A 10,019-nucleotide genomic window follows, 5' to 3' on the forward strand; every position below is an offset into this window, starting at 1 on the left:
CCCCCCGCCTCTCTAGACTCGCTGTCTTCTTCCTTTCTGCTGCTGACTCCCTCACCTTTTTATTTCCTGTTTGTTTCTTCCCTAGCACTGTGGTTCCACTTGCTCTTTTCTTGGTTCCCCTTGTTGTTTTTCCCTAAGAAAGGGAAATCTGTCCATTAAATCCCATATATTATATACAGGTAGCTAGAAAATACCAAAAACTGTGGAACTTTGACCCTACTTCTGTTAACTGACTTTGTTGCCATGCTTCTCTCTGAAACTTTTTAAAGAAATGTTTGGGGTTGGTGAGGAATTGACAGGACAGGAGCTGAAAAAATGCTTACCTGTATAATGCAGTTGTGAAGACCAGAGATTTTCAAGGTTGACATTGAAAATGCCTTGTAGACAAACACGTGTCAGGGCTACTGGTTTACAGGTGCAGTGGGTGATGTTTTCTTGTGTGCTTAAATACAACACTAACGTACTGTTCATCTTCCTGCTGCTGCTTTGAAGATCAGATGGTGCTTATGCAGTAGTGGGGCACGGAGTTGTCTTAATTCCCTGTAGAGGCAAGGTGCATGTATCTCTAGGATTTTGAAGCCTACATTTAGAAATGTGAAGTAACACTTCAAGTAAACTACTTGAAGACCAAAAGGCTAATTCTGGGAGTCTTTCTATCACTCTAATATTTTCTGTTATTTGAGGCTGTGTAGTTGTACCATGAATAGGGAATAGGAATTGACTTCTACAGCATATAGCAAGAAACTGTGCAAAGCGCACGTTAAACATAACATTCAAAAGGAAAAAAACCCCAGCTATATTTCCATGATCAGTAACATGCAAACATGTGGTTTGAGATTTGGTTTTGTGCATCATATTGGGACTTGTTTTGGGAGCCTGTAACTCTTGCTGTTGTTAATGCCTTTGGGCACCACTTCTGGCATTTGCTGAGCTTATTTGGCCAATCATTATTTTTAAATTTTTTTATTTGTAATAAATCTTTGGCTTTGTTTCTCCAGGAATTTTTTTTCCAGTCCTTCCTTGGAGATTGGAACAGCAAGGTAGTGCTGCTGCTTTTGGGGGTCCCCCCTCTGTGGGTTAACTCTTAATATTAGGATGGGGGGAACAAGAGGATATGTCATCATGTCATCACCTCATCCCCCATGAATAAACTCCAGAAGTGAGTCTAGTTTGGCCATGAGTCTTTCTAGATTCTGGGAAGGTGGTGGTGCACACAGAGGACAAGAGTTTATCACGTAAGACTGTCTGGGAGCTGTATCCCTGATATTTGTAGGCTCAGTATTGACTTGTGTTCTTCTAAACAGCATTGAGGTATGTCTCGCTGCAGCAAAGTGTCTTGTCTTATTTGCAACTATGATGGTATGTATATGAGTATCCAAGAAAGTAACCTGCAAGGTAAGTGTGTGTGATGGCTGTGAGGCTAGAAAAGGAAATAGTTAGTTATTAATAACTTTTCTTTTGAAAATGCTTTGATCATAGCACTGTGATTGATCTGCTGCTGCTTTCCCCCCTTAGGTTCGTTAAAAGACCACCCACAGCAGCAGCCTGGCATGCTTTCTCGTGTGACTGGTGGCCTCTTCAGTGTCACGAAGGGAGCTGTTGGTGCCACGATTGGGGGTGTTGCTTGGATCGGAGGCAAGAGCTTGGAAATCACCAAAACAGCAGTCACATCTGTGCCTTCAGTGGGAGTGGGGCTGGTCAAAGGAAGTGTTTCTGCTGTGGCTGGAGGTGTTACAGCTGTAGGATCTGCTGTTGCAAGTAAAGTGCCTTTAACAGGAAAGAAAAAGGATAAGTCTGACTAAAACCAAAACTGAGACAGACATACTTGATTCTCCAGAATATTCCATCAGTGGCATTAAAATCTGTTAAGATTTGGACCGTGAGAAGCCATGTGTCTTAGACACTTTATCTTCTAAAGAACTGTGCAAGTAACCTGATTTCATCTGAAAAGGACAGAAGACGCTTGGCTAGCACAGGGTATGAAGATTGATTAGAGCCTAGATTGAAGCTTTGTATCTGGTGAAATGTTACACTTGATAACTATAGAAGTGAGTCAGTGTATCTGAAGGGGTAATACGCATTTGAATATTCATTTACTGTAAGTCTTTTGCAGTTTTGGACTAAAATGTGAACGCAGAAAGCTGGTAATCTCCGCTGTACCATCAGCGTGACGAGATGCCGTTTACTGTTCTCAGTGGTTTCCACATCCTCCTGCTAAGGGTCCTTCAGCTGTGTAATGCCATCGTTGGATGTACCCCCGTTGTTTCGGTTATGAAATTCTATTTGCAAGCAGCCTGAAAACTCTCGGTGAGCACGTTCTGCCAGTGCAGACTGGAGCAAATAGAAGCGGAGGTGTGCAGAAATTGGAAATGAGAGTGGGAGATAGAAGTGAGGAAGTTTGACAGCATGGTAGAAGGGATCATAAAGAGTAAATGAACTTAATGCCTTATTAGAAAATTATCTTTTTACTAGGTGAAGCTCTGTAAAGAACTGTCCTGTCGTTTCAGTGCAGTTCACAGAATGGACTATAGACTCTCTTTACGAATCCTGATACTGAAACCTTGTCAGTTTTAACTGAAAACAAGATTTCTCCATCTCAGGTGTATTTAATAATATGCATCTGTCTCCTGCAAGTGAGAGCTTGCTTCTAATAAACTTCTTATAGACACTAGAAAAAGTGGTGGCTTAATGGAGATTGGGCTGATGTTTGTGATCATCGTGCACAACTGTCTGACTTGAAAGAAATGCCTCGTGGAGTTGGAAACCACTGAAGAAGTAGCAGAGCTGTTGTCTCAACTCCATGATATGCCAGGTTAGCTTCTTGCTCTGTTTTAAGCAAATGCAAGGAATTTTCACTACGTCTTTCTCTCATGCTTTGCATTTTGATTTGTGAGTAAAATGCAATACTTTTATTTAAAACAAACCAAAAAAGGTAGATGAGGCCTTAAAAAAAACAAAAATAAAAAAAAATCATCATCCAAGTAAATCGTATACTGACAGATTGCAAACCTTGACACACCTCAGATGGGAACACCGGTGAGTCCTCTGCAGCGTGTGAGGCAAAATGCACTTGCAGACACAGCTTGAGGTTGCCTTAACATGGAAGCTGTTGGTGATCTTTTGTTCTTTTTTTTTTCTTCTTCTTCTGTGTACTGACTTTGCAAATAAGTAACCTCTTTGGAAGCCCGTGCGAGGAGGCTGTGAATGTTGTATATGCAGTATTTTCTAAAAACTTGTGTTTCTATAGAGAACTTCTAGGCACGTAAGATTACTTTTTCAGTGGCTGTGGTTGTACAAGAAGGGTATATAGGGAAACTTTTTAGAAATTTTAAAAAAATCAAACATATCACTTGTCTAAAACTTAGTCCTATATCCATGGGCGCTGAAAGTACACTATGTGTAAATTATGGTACAGTAGTCACCTTGTCCTCTCTGAGCCATTGGTACTTCAACTGCAGTCTGGAACAACTTTATTTGATATCAGTTATTGCTGTGTATGTTGGTAGTATGGTATTCATGGGGATTTGGGGCGGTGGGGAGATCACAAACCCAGCAAATGGAATTAATCTGCTGCTTTTGTTCGATGCACCATTACTCAGTTCCATTCTGCTGCAAGGGTGTAATGAGGCAAACTTAGGCAACAAATGGAGGGCTTCAGCTGTTTTTACAGTCAAAAGCAAATCTCATAGCATGCAGTATATTTTAAGGATACCAGGTATAGAAATGAGCAAGCCTGGATATCACAGGCAGTCTACCTGCAGCAAATAATCTAGTGTGCTCTGCTCCCTGGTGGTTCCCAATGTAGACGTATCCCCAGAGTGCTACCGCTGAACTCTTAGGAGTCACCTGTCTGGAGCACAGTGATATTTGTGACTCTCAACCAAACCCTTCGGAACTGTTCGCTGAAAATGTAAATGTTGAGCTGGTTATACTCCTTTTTTTGTGACATTCTCTAATTTTTATACTATGAAACTTGCTACAAAACAAGTGTGGTCTGAGATCCGTAATGTTAGATCTATAAAGAGCTGCCAACACTCCGTTATGGTTTTTTTTTTTTCCTTAACATATCCTGTAATTACATCTGAATCTTGTAACTGAAACACTTTAACACGGCATATGGTTTTAGTTTTCGAAAAGAGCTTTGTCCTATATCCTGCATATTTTCCATTCACTTAGGAAACTTGCTTTGTCTTAAAAACTTGTTCTGACTCTGTCCTGCCACTTGTGAAACATTAAATTGTTGTCGTTTCAGACATTTGAAAGCTTCCTTAGTTAATTTGTGGAGAAAGGCATACTTGGGTATAACTGTTCCCATTAAGTGTCTTTTATCTGCATATAAATAGCACCAACCGGGTCTTCACAAAAACTGGAACTTCACTGTGTTGTTGGCTGTGCATAGACACAACATAAAATCCCTTGCACTGTTTTTCTGGAAACAGGTTTGGGGAATACCCACTTTTAAGCTCATAGTGAGCTGAATGGAATATGGAACTGAAATTTTCAGGGGGAGTGGGGTTGTTCTTGTGTTCTGGGGTTGTTCTGTGGCGGTTTCATTTTGCTCTCCTTTTCCCAGCCCCCATTTCAAAAGGGGAAATATTTATGAAGGCTGCTTGTATGCTGACTGCTCACTATATAACGAAAGGCTGGTCTACAGGCATTATGTGCCAGACTTAAATGGTATAACCTGGTTCACGTTCAGTGTGAGTAATGGCAAGAGATGAGGAAGCCCATTTCAACAATACAATGTTTTGGTAATTTGAAGCTTCCTGAGGTTTTATTATAAATGAATCCTGTGAAGGAGAGAGAAACAGGCCCAGGCATAGAGTTATAAAAGAAGGATTGAATGAATTTTGGTCTGCTGGTAGAGAATAGGAGTCTTTCTGCTTATGCCTTTGCTTTGAAGGGGGAGGAGGAGAAACTAAAACATTCAGAATGGAAAATGAGTTTGTGATAACTCATTCTTCTGTGATGACTCAATTTTAAAAAGTCACTTTCCTGTTTTGTCTGTTGCCACTGGAAATACTGTACGTGATAGGAATAAGCTGTTTCAGGAACTTTAAAAACACATACCTGTAGAAATACTGAAACTAAATTTTAAGGGAAGACATTGGTTTATATCTCGGTTTCCTTTTCATCCTAAACCACCAATCATCTTTGTGGTTCAGCATTAGAGATTGTATTATCAATAGCTGCAGGGAGCAGAAATGCCCCCTTGTGTCTGAGGGGAAGGATGCTTTTGAATTCAAATAATACTGCGGTCTGCTTAATAGTTGAGCTCTGAAGGACAGTCAGAAAGTGACGAAGGCAAGTTCCTATGAATTTTTAATACGGTTATCTTCCTAGCTTCTTACAAAATGATAATGTGTTTTGAAGAGTCAGCAAAGAAAGGGCTTAGTAAGACAGCCTGACCTTTATCGTGCTGGTGATACGTGCCCCTTCTTACATTCTTGCTGCTGTCACACGTGCTCCTGCAAGAGTGGTGTTTCCCCCCTCAAGCTGCTGTCACGTCCGCTCTCGCCTGCAGGGTGTCAAGTTTAAGGCTTTCAGCTGTTGAGATCTTGGCACTGCTCTACCCAGATGTTTCTGGCCCTTTCCAAGCTCATGGCAGATAATGTGACAGGCTACATAAAAATCATCATCTTGCAGCCCACCTTCTGAACAAGTAATTCAATACCAGCTTTCCTCAGCAATTTAAAACTTCTCTTTAAGAAAAGGGACCTTGGACTTGCTGCCAAAATGTCTGTTAAAAATAACCTTGAAGAATGGCCTAGAGTGAGGGGGGTGTGTAACTGCTTTTTTTTCCCCTGCTGTCACGAGGGAATGTGTATGGAGTAGTAGCTTAGGAAAGTCTTCCTGGGAAATAAAATCCCTGATGATCCTAATTCTTTTGAGATGATTGTCAGTGATGCTACCCTTTTATATTATCATTCACAGCCCACAAATTAAAATAAATAAAGTTCCCCTGAGAACACTGTCAGAGAGTTACTATTTTGAAAGCCAGCGCTTGTCAACAATTACCATAGGGTGATATCTGAGAAGCAGTGTCACCCATATATTTAGAAACTGTGGCAGCTGTTTGCAAATGGGGTAGTCATTTTTAATCACCAGTGGTTTACAGACGAGTTTTGTTACACTTAATACAAAAGCATGGCTTTCTCCATTCCCCTACCATCATTTGAGACTCACCTTAGTCTCACCCTAACCTTTTCTCTCCCCGAGCCTTGCTAGAAAAGAAGAAATTACGAACTAGACAATAGCAATGTGTATTTCCTTTTCCTCCAACCCTTTTGCAAAAGGAGTAAATTCTGAAGTCTTGGAAATGCAAAGGAAGTTGTCTTGTAGGGGTTTTTTTGTATTATGGTTTGTACACAAACATACTGGGGCCACACTAGCAGTCACTAAATAAAAAATATTATGTCCTGCCCCTGTTCTGAGACTGCAGTCTAGCTGGGCACTCCCATCCACAAAGTGGAGTCTGCTCCAGATCAGGATCCAGGAGCCAGAGCCGCTTATTTCAGCGATAAGGAGTGGGACTCCAAAAGAGTTTCCTAAAGTCAATGAACCAGTGCATTGATGAACGCTGCTGGAAAACTACTCCTCCTTCTGTCCTCTTTCTCAGATGAAAATGGTGCTAATCACTATTGCAGGCTGGACTGTGCAGTGCCAGAGCTGAAAATCCAAAGCAGTTAATGCCCTGCTAGATAAGGAAATGTAACAGAACAAAAAGAAACCAAAAACCATGTGAGGTGCTCTCTAGGGGGGAAAAAAAGTCAACCTTTATCGTAACCATGTTCTGTCATATTAGGAAGCTACAATTGTGTAATGAAGTTGTGTCTAAGACCCACTCCAGGACAAAGTACAGTGTAAGACAACAATCGTGTTAAGATTACTTTTGTTTCAAGACCAAGATCTCTTTTCGATAAATTTTCTTAAAGTACAGCATTCAAATTAATCTTCAATGTTTATAGGAGCAACAGGATTAAAAATTGGTCTCTCTTTCTTTGATTGTATCTTACCATAACTGACTTCAAAATCTTTCTTAGTACCATTCAAGCTTTCTAGAGTTCCATTTTTGATATCATATCCCAAAGCGGAGAGTTTTTTAATACGGTACTGAACGATTTGCGTTGTCAACTCCAGCACCATGGGTGTCTCTCGAATCTGCGCTACAGAAATGCCTTCCTTCAGTAGTCCTTCGAGTCTTTCTTCCAGAACTGGAACAGAATAGTAGAGAAGGGCTGGGCATGTCAGCACTAGGTGCCTTAATTCTTGATCACTGCACTTAAAGACATTTTTGGAAAAAAGCATACTCTTCTGCATAGTAGCAGGAGTAAGTTGAAAAATGAAACCTTTAAGTTTGGACAGCAGCTGTAGAACTTCATGGTCTGTGAAACCATTCTTCTGGAGAAATTCCAAGTTTTCCTGGATTGCGGTAGAGGTATTTAATAAAATAAATGGATTTTGACTCAATAGCTTCAGCATCCAGATCTTCATATTTGCATCAGAACCTCCCAAACTTAAATAATGTTTTTGTAATGTCTCTATCACGGTTTTGTTTTTCTCAACAGGATTGTAGAAAATATTGGGTGCGCTTGTCAAGAACCTGGTGATTATATTATTCTTAAGTCCCAGCGCTTGAAAAAACAGTATATTTGCCTTCTGGTTCTTATGACTCTCAGTAGTAAAAAAAGACTCTGGAAATTGCTCTATTAACTTAATCAACTGTTTTTCATTCTGGCATACTAATTCCCATAGAGCTCTTTGAGAGTTTATCTCTGCAGGGCTACGGAGAATTGCTTCTGGGCAGCGTTCTAAAATGTTGGCTACAGCAGTCTCATCTGCTCCCATTTCTCGTAAGATACCAGCAATTTCTTTAACGTAGGCTACATCCTGGAGAAGGACCCATTCCTTTAGTCTGCGTATTTTCCTAATGTCGACTGACAGTCTGGAGAGACTCTCAATGGTCTTTTTGTTTTCCTCTCTCGATGTTGTATCAGTCGTGTAAGTGGAATGCGTTGGGAAGCTTCTGTTTGCTACTTCAGTCCGTAATGATGAAAAATTAAATCCGGGGGTACAGCACTGAGATCTTGCCAGCAGAAGAGTAAAAGTATCCTTTGCACCATGAGCGATTCCTCTCAACATCGTGGAACGGAACCCTGCGCGGAGAGAACAGCAACTGCAAGAAAACACATTTAAGGCACAAATTATACCTCATGACATTCTCTGAGGTGTTGATATTCAGACTGAGCTGACATAAGAAATTACTCTCAACAGTGTTACTAGCACAAAATTCAGCTTTCATGCAAAAGGGGGTTGAAGGGAAAGACTTCTGCAAGGTTAATGCTCTGACGGATGCCTTGCTGGAACAGTAACATGTGGAGCATCAGAGCTGATCCGGGGGCAGTGCTCTGTCCGTATAAACGCTTGCAGTCATAGAAGAACCTGTCAGCTGTTTCCTGTAGCTGACAGTACATTAGAGCACACACACAATGTTAGAAAAATGCTTCATGCAATTAAATTTGACAGTAATTCTACTAAATTAATTATTTTTTAAAAAGCAGCTTAAATATCTTATCTCTTCCGAGTGTATTTGCTTAACTTCTCACGCATTGTTTGGACTGAGACTCTTTCCTGCATGTGTCAGAGAGCCCCCCCGGGTGCTCCTTCAGCAGCAGCTCATAGCTTAACTGCATTGTGAAGTCATTCTTCTTATAATTAAGGAAAAAATAACTGAAACCTTCACATGCCTTTCACTAGCTGAGTCTGTTAATTGGGTTCTAAATAAGCACTCTGGTATTTTGGGGGAGGAAGCAAGCACAGTGTAACAGCTTCAGGCCTTCACTTGCCTCTTGCAGCATTTACTTTGCTACAGCTGCCCTTTGTGTCAACACTGTATTTCTGTCCCCAGGTCATTTCTGTCATGTCCAGCCACCCCCAATAGGCAGGGTCCCATGGCAGATGTGTGTGGCTGTGCTGGGGTCCATGTAGCAGCCACAGGGTGGTGGTGGGTAACCCCACACCTCAGCTTTGCTCAAACCGACTGCTAGGTATCACCAAACAAACAATTCGTGCATTTGACAACTCTATTTATACAGTTGCTTTCGCCTCTCCCAAAGTATAGCGTGCTTCAGAAAGTACCTATGTGAGCATCAAGTTAAAATTATTTTGTTGTTTGAGTCTTTTGTTTTAGGAGAAAGACTGTCATGATCATGCAGTCTAATCTCCTGCATAACAGATCAAGAAGCCTATTGAACAGCTATACGATAACCTTCTTTATAACCCATCTTTTAAGAAAATAGGAGGTTTGTTTAGAGAACTTAAGTGATAGAGCCTCTCTCTAGTTGCCAGGTAAGGTTAAATATTTTCTAGGGGTAAAATACTTTATCTCAAGAAAGTGTACCTTTGCTTTTGATGTTTTCAGCTTCTAAAAGCTGGACTCTTGTTATGTTACTACATCATAAACAAACAGAATAAGACATTAAAATAACTTCCTATATGCAAGCTTATTTTATTAACATAAGCTGTTGATAGGTAACTTTTTTTAGTAGTAGTTCAAATCTCCGAGGCAAAATCTGATTGCATAATGAAGCTGCTTGTTTCATAACCCCAAGGCTAATGATTTTATCTTCATAAACTTTGTGAGTCAAGTAGTGCTGTGCACCAAGCTCCACCACAGAACAAGCGGTTTTCCCCCAGTAGCCCTGAAAGCCCCGTAAGTGCAGGTAAGTCACAGACTTTTTGTGTGCTGGCCTGTCCATGTCCTGAAAAAGTGACAGTTTCATGGGGACTGCAGACTAAAGCCTCTCCTCCGCAGGGAGTGACACAACTGCCTGTGTCTGAGGACTCTGAGTAGTTCTACTGAATTTAGTGGGTCTGATCAGAGTAAGTAAAACTCTGAAGGATCAGGGTCTTCTTCATTAATGCTTCAGCTCAGCTGAAAACTGCCAGCAAAAGAAAGTACTGTTAAAATTATTTGGTTTGTCAGATGATACTTCCAAAGTACGAACTGGAAAAATAAC

At 40.8% G+C, this 10,019-nt stretch overlaps 2 protein-coding genes across 2 annotated transcripts in view; one reads left to right on the forward strand and one right to left on the reverse strand.

Annotated features, from left to right (window-relative positions):
• Positions 1 to 1,802, forward strand: part of TMEM263 (transmembrane protein 263) — a 4,886-nt gene extending 3,084 nt beyond the window's left edge. Inside the window, exon 2 of the mRNA XM_010185339.1 lies at positions 1,516 to 1,802. Within this exon, the coding sequence (XP_010183641.1) occupies positions 1,516 to 1,802 (287 nt within the window). The remainder of the gene's footprint in view (positions 1 to 1,515) is intronic.
• A 5,146-nt stretch (positions 1,803 to 6,948) lies between these two features.
• On the reverse strand, positions 6,949 to 9,782 carry MTERF2 (mitochondrial transcription termination factor 2). Its single transcript, XM_010185341.1, has 2 exons — positions 9,751 to 9,782; positions 6,949 to 8,176 (listed from the first exon to the last, which is right to left on the reverse strand). Exons 1-2 carry the CDS (start codon positions 9,780 to 9,782, stop codon positions 6,949 to 6,951), a joined length of 1,260 nt encoding a protein of 419 aa, XP_010183643.1.
• Positions 9,783 to 10,019: the final 237 nt, after the last annotated feature.

This window comes from Mesitornis unicolor, unplaced genomic scaffold (assembly GCF_000695765.1).
Source record: "Mesitornis unicolor isolate BGI_N332 unplaced genomic scaffold, ASM69576v1 scaffold50215, whole genome shotgun sequence".
In the NCBI taxonomy this organism is placed as follows: Eukaryota; Metazoa; Chordata; class Aves; order Mesitornithiformes; family Mesitornithidae; genus Mesitornis; species Mesitornis unicolor.

Excerpts from the sequence above, each read along its gene's own strand:
- MTERF2 (XM_010185341.1), bottom strand. The coding sequence starts at position 9,782 with ATGAAACTGTCACTTTTTCAGGACATGGACAG. Across the intron at positions 8,177-9,750 it reads CTTTTTCAGGACATGGACAG|TTGCTGTTCTCTCCGCGCAG; the intron begins GCCAGCACACAA and ends GTTTTCTTGCAG.